General features: G+C 43.8%; 1 protein-coding gene across 2 annotated transcripts in view; it reads left to right on the forward strand.

Annotated features, from left to right (window-relative positions):
* Nucleotides 1-16,805, forward strand: part of Taf2 (TATA-box binding protein associated factor 2) — a 365,232-nt gene that overhangs the window by 73,591 nt on the left and 274,836 nt on the right. For both annotated transcript variants that reach the window (XM_068346184.1, XM_068346183.1), the window contains exon 3: nt 7,167-7,221. In XM_068346184.1, the coding sequence (XP_068202285.1) occupies nt 7,167-7,221 (55 nt within the window). The remainder of the gene's footprint in view (nt 1-7,166; nt 7,222-16,805) is intronic.

The following is a 16,805-nucleotide window of genomic DNA, read 5'->3' on the forward strand; positions in this document are numbered from 1 at the left end:
GAGGAAGGTAGCAAGACTATTCCTCAGACAAAAAGAACTCTCAGTCCAGAGGTGGTTGTGTCTCCAGGGACTTGGCATCTTTGGTTCGTTTAGTTCCCAACGACCGCCTCAGGATCCGATCTCTCCAGTGGCAGCTAAAGTCCAACTGGAATTAGTCCAACAATTCCCCGGACAGACGAGAATCTCCGCAGGGGTATCGACCTTTTCGTTGTTCCCCCAGGACTTGATGCTCTTTTTAGATGCGTCAAAAGAAGGGTGGCGGCCCACGTGCTGCACCACACATACTCAGGCTTATGGTCAGAGTCTGAAGGGTACCAGCACATAAATCTCCTAGAGATGAAGGCAGCCTTCTTAGCCCTCCAACAGTTCCTGAAGTTCCTTGTGGGCTACTCGGTGGTGTTGATGAGCGACAACACCACAGTATTGGGTTACATCAACAAACAAGGTAGTACCTTTTCGCAGCCCCTATCCCATCTGGCAGTAGAGAAACCGAGATGGACAGAAGACGACTCGGTAACCCTATCAGCACGCTTCATTCTGGGCAAAAGGAATGTGCTCACAGAGAACCTGAGCAAAGCAACTTGGATAGTTGCCTTCGAGTGGTGTTTGAATCATCTATTAGTCAATAAAGTCCAGACTATATGGAGGTACCCGACTGTGGACCTGTTTGCGATGTCCCTGAATTTCAGGCTCCCGCTTTAATGCTCCCCAGTCCCAGATCCCCAGACTCTCTGACAAGATGCATTCCAACAACGGTGGGATAATATAAACATATATGCCTTTCCCCCGTTCTGTCTGATAAGAAGAGTACTCAACAAGACGAGAGTAATCATCAATCTCTCAATGACCCTCATAGCTCCTCTATAGCATCATGCAGAATGGTTCCTGGACCTTCTGCAGCTCGTAACAGAGCTCCCAAGCGAACTTCCTCCACAACACGATCTACTCAAACATCCACATGCTAATAATTTCTTCCACAAAGCCGTAGCTTCGCTACAACTTAACGCCTGGAGACTATCCAGCACATCGCTCAGAGAGGATTTTCGCAACAAATTGCAAAGCCGATGGCTGGACACCTTTGACAATCTTCAGTGTCAGTCTACCAGGCTAAGTGGATTGTCTTCTGTGGTTGGTGTCTTGAAGGGGTATCTCTCCCCTCAGTGCCGCTATTCCAACAGTAGTGGAGTTCTTTTTGCATCTATGGGAGGAAATGCTCCTCTCGGTTTCGGTAGTAAAAGGTTACCTCTCATCGTTAGAACTTTCTCTCCTTATACGAAGTTATGAGCTTTTACCTGTCCCCAGTTGGAAGTTAGACCTCCTCCTTAGAACTTGATACGGGTACCCCCCTACAAACCATTACACCAGGCAACAGATGGCCACCTCACTCTGAAGACGGTGTTCCTACCCGCTTTGGCTTCGGCCAAAAGAGTTAGTTAGCGAATTTCATGATTTTTCTTATGATATTGCCCATTCAAGGGGATGGGGAGAGGTAATTCTCATCTTCATCTCTGAGTTTATAGCAAAGACTTAAAATCAGGGGGTAGCTGATCCTAGATTCGATTCCTTCCAGATTGAGTGCCTCCGTACTGTAACCTATGACCCAGATTTACTGTTAATATGCCCAGTTAGGATTTTGAGGTATTACCTCAAAAGATCTCTGCAGCTCGCCCTGTAGTGTCAGCACTCTTCGTCAGCCTGGGGAAGGTCAACAGTAGGATCACGGAGAACACCATATCTGCTTGGTTTGCAAGGTAATTGACCTGGCCCTGAATCCTGATCCTCCTCTATGTCGACCCAGAGCTCATGACGTTAGGGGCATTGCAACGTCCCTGGCATTCAAACGAAACTACTCTGTGGCGCAGGTACTACAAGCGGGCTTGTGGAAGCGTCAGATGACCTTCACTGCCACTACCTACAAAATGTAACTGAAAGAAGACGGAAACCTTTTCCATTGGTCCTGTGGTGGATGTACAACAAGTGTTTTAACATACCTCAAGCTCCTTGGTGGACAAGTAGCAGAAGGTTGAGGGTAAAAGATTAGTGTGGGATGAATATTTAAGAATGACTGGCTCTTTCTTTTCTTCATCTCCCCCTCTCCTGGGGAATCAGCACCAAGGATCCTCTACAAGCTGACCTGAACTATCTGCAGGTAATTGTGTAACCTGGTGTTGTTTCAATACTCGTTGCATCCCCATACCATAATGAGGGCGGTTATTGGGTAATATCTTGGTAACCTCTGAAGATTCTTATGACTTGGAAGAACTCTTACCTAGACTGCCATATTGCTAGTATCACGAGCACACAGCTTGTATAGGCCGCAAACCATGCATAGCATGGTTTTAGCAACATGTAGGGTTACCACCAATTATGTGCAAAATACATATAGGGGAAACCCCGAGTCGAAGCTAAAAAGCCATTTGGGATGGACTTCCACCCTCGTAATGGGTAAGTCATCCTCTATAAATAGCGTTGGTTTGTATTAGTGACGGAACAAATGACAAATTTGGAAGTAATTTGTATTTTTCCTAACGATACAAACCTGTTGTTATTTATACAACTTGGCCCGCCAGCACCTGTCCTCCTTGAAGTCTTACCTCCACGCAAAATGGGTTCACAGCCCAGGTGTATGAGTGAGCGGGGTAGCTACTCCCCCCCTCCGCTAACTGTTGGGTGTGCGGTAAACCCTTGCTAAAAATGTAATGGCTCGTCTTTCAGCTGAGCCGAAAGTAATATCCCTATAAATAGCTACAGGTTTGTATTGTTAGTAAAACTACTAATTACTTCCAAATTTGTCATTTTAGTTTCTATTGATGGTAATCTGTTTTAACTCAAATCCATGAATAGCTATTTGTGTTGGAAGAGTCTTGCTGCTCATCAGAAATTGACATACCAGGGCTATGTAGACCATGAATTATCAAAGTGATGTGTTTTACTCTTTAGAATGCAGAAGTTCTTAGGAGGAACAAGGAGTTATGAAAAGGACTTCTTATTGAAGCTTGATAGTTTTACTGTTTATGGTTGGTCAGTCACATAAACAAAGTTAAGGATTCCCAAGCTCCATCTATTATAGAGATAATATAGTAGCTTAGGAGATCTCTCTGTGTGAATGTGACCAAGGTTTAGAAGAGAAGGAGAAAATGAGTAAATAATCACCCCTTTCCTTCTTAGAGACTACAATAATTTGGGCTGTGGCAAAGGACCAATAGAAAACATTTCCATGGATTTATGTGATATATCTGAAATGAAACAATACAAAAGTAAAGTAGTATGTTACCTCCAGTAATCATAATTTGTTATCAGATGAAGTTCCTGGCTGCCATGTAAACAGGTGGGTCTCCTGTGAGTGAGGGGATTCCCTTCCAACTGGCAGTGTATTAAGATTGTCTGAAAACTTATTGGCCATCATTGCCTTTGTTTCAATTTACTCACAGCTCCACAGGTGTACACAAGACTCGTGGCTACAATGGCTACATATATCAGGAATAAGGGTCCTGTTTTATCTGGACTTTTGGTTAATACTGGGGTCAACTAGAGAAGAGATCTTGAGATACCAAAAATTTCTTGTACCTACTTATTATATATCGAGAAGAATTGGTCTTGTTCTCAACTCTGTCGATTCTCAATAACGTCGGCTGCTTTTTGGGTGTCCCCCTCCAGAAAAATAATCAAATTTTTCCTGTCCTTGGTAAAGGAATTAAGGGTAGAAAAAGAACAGCTGACTCATAAGTGGATATACCTTCTTGTAATCATAGCCTTTTTACGAGAGTTCATTTTACAGCCCAGTCTGTGGATGAGGCTTCTGCAGTTCCATCTGAGCTGTTATTGTGATGGGCGTATAGACCCAAAGTTTGTGTCAGTCTTCCCACTTGGGAACCAAGTCAGTGTGTTAATTTGATGGGAAGATAGGCAAAGACTAGCAAGGGGAGTCAGTCTAAAGGTGTGAGTAGTGAACATGTCTCTCTTCTGCTGCACATCAATGGAAGGTTTGGGAGTGACCATGGATGACCTCTACCTATTGTGTCTATGGAATGAAAAGGAAAGACATGCACATCAATGTACTTGAGAAGTTGGCAGTCTTTCAGCACCACAAATCTAGCCTAAATCAGAAAAGTGGGTTGGACCTAGTCATAGACACTGTTTCTGTAAGCAAAGATTCTGTTGTGTAGGATGGAAGAGAGAGACATCACTTTACTCCCTGGGTTCATTCCAGGGAAACTAAACATTCTAGCAAATCAGTTGAGTTGGACAAGACAAGTCATTCGCTCAGAGTGGTTCCTGCATCCTCAGGTATGTGTAGACCTTTGGAAGGCATGGAAAAAGTATAAGATAGACATGTCCTCTACCTCCCTGAATTGGAAAAAGCACATTTACTATTCCCAAGTTCAGGATCCTCTGGCTTGGGGAGTGGACGCCATGACACAGAAATTGTCAAACCTGGACTTGTATGGATTTTTGCAATTCTCATTGCCAAAGGATAGGATTTAATAAGGTATTTCTTAATTCACAGATGCTCACAATGTATTATATAAAAATAAAGAAAATATAATTGAAAAGATTTGGTTAATGCCATATCTGGGAAAGAAAATAGGCAAAAAAGAGATAAAATTAAAAAGAAAAGAGCTATGTAAAGATTAGAAAAAATTTAAGCTTATTGAAATGGGGAGCAAAACCAAAGGATTCATTCTAATTTTAGATACATGGAATAACTGTTTTCTGCCAATAGTTACACATACAGACAACAGCCAGGATTGATTTTTCTTCTAGATTGTGTGTGGAAATGTTTATTAATTAATCGTGTCAAAAACACTGAAGGGATATTTGACTTTTGTAAAATTCCTCAGTAATTGTCTCCTTCAAATGCAGACTTCTTTAAGTAGCAGAGTGTTTCTTAGACCACTGAAGGGGTATTTAACTCTTGTAAGATCCCTCAGTAATGGAATCCTTCATATGCAGTCTTTAGGTAGCAGACAGTTTCCCAGACCACTGAAGGGGTACTTAACTTTTTTAAAATCCCTCAGTAATTTGATCCTTCATATGCAAAAGTCTTTAGGTAGCAAACAGTGTTTCCTAGATCATTGAAGGGGTATCTAACATTTGTAAAATCCCTCAGTAATTGAATCCTTCATATGCGAACATCTTCAAGTAGCAGACAGTGTTTCCTAGACCACTGAAGGGGTATTTAACTTCTAAAATCACTTGGTAATTGAATCCTTCATATACAAAAGTCTTTAGTAGCAGACAGTGTTTCCTAGACCATTGAAGGTTTATGTAAAATCCCTCAGTAATTGAATCCTTCATATGCAAACTTCTTTAGGTAACTGACAGTGTTTCCTAGACCACTGAAGGGATATCCAACTTTTTTAAAATCTCTCAGTAATTGAATCCTTCGTTTGGAGACATCTTTATGTAGCACGCAATGTTTCCTAGGATTCAAATGTTCAAGGAGCTGGCTATACAAGCAGGTAAAATGCTGCCATTAAACTGCCAGGTGTAACAGAACAAAATCTAGGGAGATTTGTTTTGTCAGAAAGAATAGGCTATCTTCACAACATTTTTATCAACCAAAACGGAGAGCATTTGATAATCAAGAGTGGCTTAAAATCATGACGAGCTAAATGACAGCTTGCGGGAGAAAACCTGCTAAACCCTTCCTGAATAATTAACTTGGCTATCATGCCAGAAGTTATGCCAGGTGTTTGTCTCAACTCTTGATGGCATCCATTATGAAACTCAGATTAAAGACCAAGCCTCCCATATAGTTTGGCTAGATGTTTCAACCACCTACTATCAGTACCTTTATCAAATTTTTATGCAGACTATTTGTTCTTCAGAGTGTTTTAACTCGGTAATCGATGGGTTTTACCCATCAATCCATCATGTAGAGTAAGATGTATAGGTAAATTACGGTAATCTTGATTAAGTAGCTTAGCCTGAAGGTAATGTTTTTCAATGTTATCCATAAGAGAGGAAGATGAGTGTCTACTTTGTGTTTTGCATTCCTTTTCAAGATGCTTTGTTTCAAACATCTGTTTTTACTATTTATTTCAATAAGTAAGAAATGGTGTTCAACATGCTTACTTTCTGAAGCTACAACTTTCCAACTTCTTTGTTTTATGTATCTTATAGGGTTGTGCCACAGTTTTTTCAGTTTTAATGCTTGTATAATTGAAAGGGCATAGAAACTTTTCTACATATTTGTGTTTAGTATGCACTCATGCATTTTTGTCATATGCAATCTGTAATTGTTGAGCATGTACTGTACAACATCTCTTCAATTCATGTCTGGTGTAATTCCATGTGGTTTATTTCACAATTATGGATAATTAGCATTTTGAAAATTCCACTTTTAAAATATATAGTTCTTGTCTGGTAACAGCAAAAGCATACTTGATGCAAAAGTTCTACAATAGCTAATTAAAGTAATTTGGAAGTACAGTAACACCACGATACTGTACTCTAGTGTACGTAACTGGTCAGACCATAGAAAGGCATAGTTCTCTGTGTTCTGGCAAAATAACCAGTGTATTCACATTTTTTTTTCTATCACTTCTCTTTGAAAGAATAAACTAGCTGGTTCTCTCATTATATCATATAGTGTTATGTATATCACTACTGTATTTTTTCACTTGATAATAAATACATATTATGTACAGTACTGTAATAATCCATATCTAGATCAATTTAAAGTTTCTAAGAAATTATAGAGGGAAGTTTATTGTATACCATAATTTGAAACAGGAATTTTTTCTGTAAAACCAAGTGAAGTATAGTATTGTACAGTACATTGTTTGTTTATTGTACTGAATATTCCAAAGATGGAGCATTTAGCTTATGAAATTTGAGAGAGGAGAACCAGTGCATCAATTAATAGTGTTTTGACTTCTTTAGAAGTATTTTGTTATGCAGAAATTGTAGCAGGAATTCTTGATACATTTTTACTAGTTCAGTAGTGTTAGAAAAACCAGCTAAATGAAAACAATGTAGATTTAGGGGTTAGAGGATATGATTTGGATGCCTAATTTAATCATGTTGGACTTGATAACTTTTTGATTTAAGAACCCACTCTTGAAATGTTTCTTGTTCATATGCAACAGAAACATTTCTCTAACTATAATATAGAAGTACTGTACTGTATTTTAAATTGGCCTTTTCTGTTTTTCCAGCACATCCCATCAGATTCTTAGTTTGACTGGAATTAACTTCACAAGACAGACTGTGATTGTAAGTAATATTTGTGTTTACAGTATAGTACATCAAATTATTGTTGCTTTTAGACAGAATGCCATAGAAATGAGAATGCTTACGTGAGTGATTTCAAGTTTTCAATACTTTGTACAGTACATTTTAGTAAATTGTTTTTATTCAAAGGCTAACCCTTTATGGATAAGACAATTTTCTAGTCAATGAAGATTACCTAGATCAATTATGTTTTTTTTTTTTTTTAAATCTTCCTATCCTGAGTGAGGATACAGACCTTCATCTTTATGTAGGATCCTTTCCAGCATTTACTTCAATTGGTCTTTTAAACTTGTTAACAAGATAGTGATGACAGGTAAGCAAGTGTGTTTGGTACTACAAACTCTGGTCTGTAAAACATAAATTTTTCATAGTAAACTCCCCAATCATAATGAGCTCAAATTGTAGATACTGTACTAGGCCTATGTCCTTATACACACCCACTAAAGTCTACAAAATGAAGGATGTGAGAAAGCTACTTGTAACAGTTCTCCCATGGGCACCTTCCAACCATCAATTGTTAGAAATCATTCAACCTAACTCATTCTTTCACGTGTCTCATGGCTTTAAAAATTGTTATGAACCTCCATAGCTTTTCTTAGACAGTTAGGATTTATAATGTTCTTATTAATCCATTTGTTCCTACACTAAATACAAACCCTCATTCTTTACTATAGGAGATATTCTAGCGCGAGCTGGAAAATACGGCAGAAAACCTTAACAAGGTCATTAACGACTGGGTCGGTAGTTATCCCCCTGTTGGGGGTGGGGGACTGCCGGCCGGTAGCTACTGAGTACCTTCAATCGAATTCTAGCCATCGCAGTGGTAACACCGCTGCTCCCGCTTTTGTTTGACTGGCAGACTAGCCTTTCTTTAAGTGTGTGTGTGTGTTTTTTTTTTTTTTAACTTTTTCTTTTACTCTTTAAATAGATGTGATGTCCTCTAATATGAGAAAGTGTCCCGGGATTCCCCTGAAATCTTGTGGCACATTTATGTCAACACCGGAGGTGGATCCTCATTCCCTATGCCCTTCATGCAGAGGTCATAGGTGTGCTGAAGGCTCCCCCTGCCAAGTATGTAAGGAATGGTTGCCTACGCAGAGGGATAAGTTCATGAAGAGGAAGAAGAAGAAATCCAAGAAGGATTCGTTACCTCCAGGTTCGCCGTCGAAAGGTAAAGAGTCTCGGGCCTCTTCTTCGGCCACTCGATCTCTTCCTTCAGACTCTTCCTTGCCTCCTTCCTCCGGGGGGAAGTCAAGGAAGAGCGGCACCATTGACTTAACACCCATTCCTCCGGGGCAGGCGAATCAAGTTGCTCCTCCCTGTGGGATAGTTTCTTCCATCATCGGAAATAATTCTATTACCGCTTCTCTTCCAGGTAACGTGCGAGCGGTATGGCCTGCCCTTGGACTTCCTGGTTCTCCTTCGGTGGAGGTGTGGAACCTTTTCCTCGCAGGCACAGTTTTACCTCAGGTCCCTTCTGTTTTGGAACCCTCGGGAGTTCCGGACCTCGCCGACATCCCGTCAACTCAATCGGCGGCCGCTGAAGTGTCAGCAGAGGTAATAACGTCAGCCCTTGCTGAGCCTACTTCGCTTCTCGCTTGCATTACTATGAAACAACGTCGCAAGCGTGATCATCGGGATACCTCCTCCTTCTCCTCCTCCTCCTCCTCGTTGTCTTCGTCCTCATTGGAGGATAGGAGAGAGAGAGAGAAGAGGAAAAGGAGAGCGTGCTCTCCTTCGCCAAGACGTTCTCGTCCGAGAGAAAGGCGACATAGGAAGAGACGTCATCGTTCTCGTTCTTCCTCGCCTTCTATCTCTTCGCGAAATGTCTCGCCAAGAAGCGATAAGCACTCTCGTCACAAACATAAGAGGAATACTTCCTCGCGTTATCGCTCTGCTTCGCGATCGTCTTCCTCTCGCGGGGAATCATCTAGGCGCTATAAGAAGAAGAGCTCTACGAGACGTTCGCGCTCTTCTTCACGAGAGAGTTCTCTCAAGCGCAATAAACGCTCCCGGTGGGGCAAGGTTAAATCTGATCACGCCCAGAGCGCAACCAAGGAAAGAGAACACTCTGAGCGCAATTCCTCTCCTTCACATTTTATCCCAAGGAGCTCAGTTCGCGCTGGGGAAGCGAGAGAGAACACTTCTCGCCGTCGCTTAGTATCATCAGAGAGAGAGCGCTCCCGTACGTCAAACTTCCGAGCGCGCAAGTCTCCGGACATATCCGCGCGAGGTCATTCACCGCGCCCTCGCGTTTCTGACAGAACAGCTCCCATTCCCGTACTTTCTAATGAGTTACGAAATATGGGCTTCGCGAAAACTTTGGAAGAAGACGCAGGGGTTCAGCCCTTCTCCTCTTCGGCTGAGAACAGAGGAGAAAGGCCAGGCCGCCGATCAACGCATTCTCTTATTGAGACTGTACTGTACTATTAATTCGGTCGCCTTTGCCTAAACCTTCAACTTCCAGGCAAGATCTTGCGTGCGCGGTGTCATCAACCAGCGCTCAGCTTTACTCTGGATTGTCGGCCATGGAGTATGTTACCTCGCCGTTAGCTTCAAACATTCGGGCTTCGACCGCCCTCCCTCACGAGGAATTAGCGCGACCTAAAGATTCCTCGGAGGAACAACCATCAAAAGGCTTAGAGTCCGCCTATCTGAGGGCTCTAAGAACGATGTGTAATATCTCAGGTCTCGGAGATTTACACCTGTCACCTCGCCATACCGACGCTCCAGCTTTAGACAGGCTATGTCGTCCTCCACCAAACCCTAAGACCAGAATCGAACTTCCCTGGTCTATTCACACTGCAGGCCGTCTGAGGAAGGTCTCGCAGGCGGTCTTGGGGGAAAAGAGTTCCTTGAAGTCTCAAGGATCCCATAAACTGCTGCAGTTTCCTTTTTCGAGGCAAAGGCGCTTTTACAAGGTCAGAGACGCCAACCCTTCGCCTCTGACACTAGATCCCCTCACATCAAGGTTTACACATGGCTGCTCTGCAGAGAGACTCTCTTCCCTTCCAGTCTCCTTCACCGCCGCAGAAGCCTCGACAATGGAAGCAGCGTCAATGTCTCTTCTAGAGGCACTATCCTGGTTTGACACTTGGTCTGGCACAGTGGGCTACCTTGCAAGTCACGAGGACCTTTCAAACCAAAATTCCATGCAGTCCCTGCAGGAAGTCCTGGCTGCTGGGGCCAAGACAATGGACTTTCTTACTGCTACGGCTGCAACGATGTGGGACAACTGGATTCTCAAAAGGAGGGAATCAGTAGTCTCCAGACTGCATAGGAGCATCGGTAAATCTGAGAAATCTGATTTGAGGAACTCTGATCTTCTACAACCTCTTCTCTTCTCTAGACAAGCAGTCTCCTCTACCTTAGAGACTTGGAGGAAGGAGACGCAGGACACCGCAATGCAAAAGGCTGCTACCTTTTGTCCAATGCAACAGCAGCCAACTCCACAACCCAAGGCAACAATCTCAACTCTACTGCCAGCCAAGAACCCCAGCCGCCCCTCTTTTACACCCAAACCTATGGGCAGAGGAAAGTCGGCTCCTCCTAAGGGAGGAACCCTAGACAGAAATAGGGTCACGACTCCCCCCTCACAGTGCGTAGGGGGTGCCTGCAGGGGAGTTGGAGGAGGTGGTAAGCTATGGTGGCCATGCAATGGACCATAAGGGTGCTTCGTTGTGGATACCGCATTCCCTTCATAGACTCTCCTCCTCCTCTAATTCCTCCCCCGATCTCGTCCTCCCAGGTCCCTCGGGATCCCGCGAAACAGCAAGCCCTAGCTCGGGAGATACAGAGCATGCTTCTAAAAGACGCCATTCAAGAGGTCTCCGACGCTTCCCCGGGGTTTTTCAGTCACCTCTTTCTGGTAGAGAAAGCCTCGGGAGGTTGGAGACCAGTGATAGATCTTCCGACTCTGAACCAGTTTGTGAAGCAGACTCCATTCAAAATGGAGACAGCGGCCTCCGTGATCAAGCGGTACGTCCAGGAGACTTTATGGCATCTGTAGACTTAAGAGATGCATATTTCCAAGTGCCAATCCATCGCACATCTCGGAAATTCCTACGCTTCGTGGCTCAGGGTTGAATATTCGAGTTCAAAGTCTTGTGCTTCGGCCTCTCGACCACCCCACAGGTTTTTACGAAGATCTTCAAACTCGTATCTTTGTGGGCGCACAAACATGGAATTCGTCTGCTAAGATATCTGGACGATTGGGTACTCCTAGCCTCATCCAAGGAGCTAGCTCTGGATCATGTGAGAAGACTTCTGAATCTTTGCAAGGATCTGGGGATCCTTGTAAATGCAGAGAAGTCTTGCTTAACTCCAACCCAAGTCTTAAGCTATCTGGGTATGTCCATCAACACCCAGGCAGGGAGAGTGTTTCCGTTGGAAGACAGGCTTCGGAGACTGGATCAGTCCATCGCCCATCTCTTGTCTCCACTACCACCTTCAGCCAAGTCGTGGCAGTGTCTTCTGGGCCATCTTGCCTCTCTGGAAAAACTGGTTCCAGGCGGGAGATCGAGAATGAGAAGTCTCCAATGGCATGTGAGGACCCATTGGTCTCAAACGTCAGATTCCCCATTCTTGGCAGTGGAGGTTGCAAGTCTGGTGCTACAAGATCTTCATTGGTGGTCGACCAGAGAGAACACCCAAAAGGGCATTCCCCTCCAAAACCCGAGTCCGAAGTTAAAACTCTTTTCGGACGCGTCGTTACGGGGATGGGGTTCCCACCTAGGCCCCAAATTAGCATCAGGAGTTTGGTCTCCGATAGAGAAGTCTCTCCATATAAACCACCTAGAATTATTAGCTGCCTGGAAAGGCCTAAAATTCTTTGTAGAAGATTTCCACGGACGAGAGGTGGTTCTGATGAGCGACAACTCCACAGCCGTCTCGTACATCAACAAGCAAGGGGGTACTCTGGCAAGAGACCTTTGTCTGTTAGCAGTCCAGATCTGCCAGTGGGCAGAAAGCCACAACATTTCTCTTTCAGTCAGGTTTATTCCGGGCCGGAGAAACATCGTGGCAGATCAGCTGAGCAGGCATCACCAAGTGCTGAGTGGAGAATGGTCTTTGGATCCTCGAGTAGCGAAGACAGTAATAGCTTTGTGGGGTTTACCCACAACAGATCTGTTCGCCACCTCTCTTGAATGCGAAACTTCCCCGCTACGGGTCCCCAGTTCCAGACCATCAGGCAGCGATCCAGGACGCCCTCCAACACTCCTGGGACAACCTGGACGCTTATGCCTTCCCTCCCTTTTGCCTGCTCAGAAGGGTGATCAACAAACTCAGGATCTTACGGAACTGCAAACTAACACTAATAGCTACGGCTTGGTCAAGCAGAGAGTGGTACGCAGATCTTCTTTCCCTGCTGGTTCAAGTGCCGAGGTTCCTGACTCCAGAACCCCGTCTGTTGACGCACCCACACAGTGGTATCCCCCACGGGAGAATCCACTTCCTGAAACTTCATGCCTGGAGGCTGTCCAGTCTCTCCTCAGAAGCAGAGGCTTTTCAGAAAAGGTGGCTGAGCACATGTCCAGGCACCTGCGCCAATCTTCCACAAACCTCTACCAAGCAAAATGGAGAGTGTTTGCAGCTTGGTGTAGAGGGCGAGATGTGTCTCCACTCGATCCCTCTCTTTCTTTAGTGGCAGACTTCCTAGTTTACCTCAGGGAGGAGAAACTCCTTTCAATCTTGGCAATTAAGGGCTATCGTGCAGCCTTAAGCCTCATCTGCAGACTGAGAGGAGTTGACCTTTCCACCTCAAGATATCACCTTGTTGATTCGAGGTTTTGAGAGATCTTGCCCCCCTGGAGATTAGACCATCACCTTGGGACGTGTCCCTGGTCGTACGTTCCTTAAAGGGACCTCCATAGGAGCCCTTAAATAGGGCCTCTGATTTCTTCCTTACCCTTAAGACCATCTTCCTAGTAGCTCTGGCCTCGGCAAAAAGGGTTAGTGAACTTCACGGTCTATCCTACGAAGTCACCCATACTAGAGGATGGGGGGAAGTCTCTCTTAACTTCGTGCCAAGCTTTGTGGCCAAAATCCAGAATCCTTCATCTGCCGATGAAAGGTTTAGAGAATTTCAATTTTCCAGCCTCAATAGGGCAACTCAGGATACTGACCAATTGCTACTGTGCCCGGTCAGGGCGCTAAGGAAATACCTGAAGCGCACCAGACCTTTCAGACCACGCTTCCGTCATCTCATCCTCAGCACCAACAAGGTTAAGAAGAGAATCTCTCGCAACACCATCTCTTTCTGGCTCAAGAAAGTTATTGCGAGAGCCATTCACGGAGACCCTGAGGCAGCTCAACCCAAAGCCCATCAAGTTATTGGAGTGGCTGGCTCGCTGGCGTTTAAGAAGATTTTCTCAGTCTCCCAAGTCTTAAGAGCTGGAGTCTGGAAGCGCCAATCTACCTTCACCTCTCACTATTTATCAGATGTGACACATAGGTCTCTAAACACCTTTTCTATAGGACCTATTGTGGCAGGTCAGCAGGTGCTGTAACTACCTTTGCGCCCTTTCAGGGGACAGTAGCCATTGATCAAGGATTCTGAGTTACACTAGGTTTTAGAAGAACATCCATCTACTGCTACTTTCTTCTTCCTCCCATCTGGGTGTCCTAGTCTGTGACCAGTTTTGGCTGGACTCATCAATGGAAATAAGGTATGAAACTCATCTGACTCCTATCACAGGGTATAAGTTATACTCGTAGTCATGAGGGTTCCCCTTTTCAAGGTCAGGGAAACCCTTTGTATGAAAGGGTCCTGGTATTGCTCCCGACCCTCTTCATGCTGAAACTTTGGTTTCTACGTATTTACAAACCTTCAGTCATGCTGGATTTTGGGGATCTACAAGGAAAGTTAATGGGGAGATTGTTCATTAATAGTCTAGTCTGAGGACTATCTTCTCTAGGAATAGAGAACCCTTCATCCATCCTGACCTCAAGACTAAGTCTCCTATAATAAAGAATGAGGGTTTGTATTTAGTGTAGGAACAAATGACAAACTTATGACAGAGTTTGTATTTTTCCTAACATACAAACCCGAATTCTTTACTCAAATCTTCCCTCTGTCACCGCCCCCTAATATAGTCCTAGCTAGAATCCGATACCGGCCGGCAGTCCCCCACCCCCAACAGGGAGATAACTACCGGCCCGGTCGTTAACGACCTTGTTAAGGTTTTCTGCCGTATTTTCCAGCTCGCGCTAGAATATCTCCTATAGTAAAGAATTCAGGTTTGTATGTTAGGAAAAATACACACACTGTTATAAGTTTGTCATTTTTGTTGAAACTAATTTTAAAGACCTTCATCTTACTATACAGTATTTACTAGTATCTAAGATGTGAAACTGGTGTTCTTGAAATCGATAACTTGGTAGTCTTAGAAGTACCTCCGCTTCTTCCTCTCCAGAGTGGTGTATCAGTTCAAAACCCTGTGTTCAGACTGTGCATTGCTCTCCAAGTGTTTATAAAATTGTCCACATTGATAGTAGTTTGGGTCTATCTCGTTCGTTACATCTTTCGATGTATCCTGACTATTCATTGATCCTAGTATCCACATTAAGGCAGTTGCTCAGGATTGAGATAACTTTCTTGCCTTTATTGTGATCTGGGAGTCTCTCAGCCTTCAGCCTGCAAGCATGCAACTATTCTCAGATGCATCAAAGGAGGGGTGGGACTTTCACCTGGTCAACCGGATTGCAACAGATGAGTGGTCAGCAGAAGAAAGGCATTTGCATCAATGTTTTGAAGAAGCAAGGATTCCAAAAACATTTGAAGAAGCATTCAGTTGTGTTGAGCTGCAACACAGCAGTAGTACTGTATGTCAACAAGCAAGAAGGCACAGTTTCTCTACCTTTCTGCATGTCAACAAAGCAGATGCACCTCTGGACAGAGTATCACGCCATAAAGCAGTCGGTCAAATGGATCCAGGGAAGTCTATGCCTTTCCCCTGTTTAGTCTAATTTTCCAGCTGATCAATGTAGTTTTGATCCGGCCAAGTCACAGATGAATCTGGTTTCTCTTCCCAGATGGCCACAAGCAGAGTGAGGTCTTGATCTATTAGCATCTGTAGCACAGATGTGGACCTACTTATCGATCTTTGCTAAGAAGTGTCTCTCAGTCACGCTACTACACAGTCTTGAGCCTTGCCTTCAGACTGATGAGCATATTCTTCTCCTCCTTGTGAGAGTTGTCTATGCTTGTGAGGAGCTTTGAGCCGTGTGCTTAACCCTGGACCTCAGGCCCATGGAATATAACCTTAATTGTGATCTCAAGTTTCTTACTCGTGCTCCACATGAGCCTTTGAGAGGGTCATCAGACAGAATTCTAACTCTATAGACTCTGGCTTTTGCAAGTTGCACCAACACTCATGTCTATCTCAGAAGTGTGGAAGGTCTTGTGGTTTGGTGTCCGAGTTTGTGACAAAATCCTGAACTCATTGACACATGAGACCTTCTCCTCCATCTTTCCTCTTGAAGCATCACTTGGTAATCTAGAGGAGATTGTTTTTTGCTGTATGGGAGCTCTGCAATGCTATCTGAAAAAGAATCAACCTTTTAGGCTTGAGCATTGGTGACTCACCCTTACCACTGCCAGAACCAAGAAAGAGGTGTCAAGAACACACTTTCTGGCTTTGTGACACTGTCAAAGAGGATACTGTACTCTTCAACATCTGAGAGGTTCAAGGTACCAGCTCAAACTAGAACTCATGAAGTCACCGATATTGATCCAACTTTAAACTCATAGGAATCTTGTAGCAAGACAGGTGATGAAGGAGTTTGCCAACACAAAACATCCTTCACAGCTTTCTATGATAGCGAGCTTCAGTAATTTTGTTCTTGGCCCTGTGGTGGTGGCTTTAGTAGTTGTGTAGCCAGCTCAATTCCATACAGGAAACAGAGGATCTTGTCTGTGGTAATGTGTTTGATGTTAGTATGAAGGAAAGTTAAAATAACTTTCTCTTCTACTCCTTTTTTCTTTCCCCTCACTTGTGGATGAAGCCTTTGTACCATTACACGCTGAATCTGACATAAATGTTGGTAAGCTATATATCTAAGGACCATTCTTTTGTTAGTACAGTAGTTCTTTCCCATTTTCCCTGTACAAGGGAGAGGGTGATAAAATTAATTCCTTTTTATTTGCCATCTTGTGCCATGTATTTACTTCTTTGCCCGGCCTTATTAGTGTATCTCATCCTTATGATGATTTAATAGGAGGCTGTCGGTGTCATCTCTCTCGCTCCTGTACAGTACCAAGGAGACTGGCATATTCCAGAGAAGAAAAAGGACCAACCAGTTTGGTGTAAGGGAAACTTCCTACCTACCAATAAGTAGATCTCCCTATTGTAGAGGACAAATGATTTTTATACACATAGGACATTATGCACTCACTGACAGTATATTATTGCACCTCTCTAAAGGCTTAGTCCATGCTATTTATCATTGAGTCATTTGTTTCATCCTGGAGATATGTCATGTCCAAGAGGATGTCTTATGGCTATTGTCATTATAGATAATTATATCTGCCATCATCCAGCACAGGAATTTATGACTGCAGGTGG

Source organism: Palaemon carinicauda, chromosome 22, assembly GCF_036898095.1.
Source record: "Palaemon carinicauda isolate YSFRI2023 chromosome 22, ASM3689809v2, whole genome shotgun sequence".
Lineage (NCBI taxonomy): Eukaryota > Metazoa > Arthropoda > Malacostraca > Decapoda > Palaemonidae > Palaemon > Palaemon carinicauda.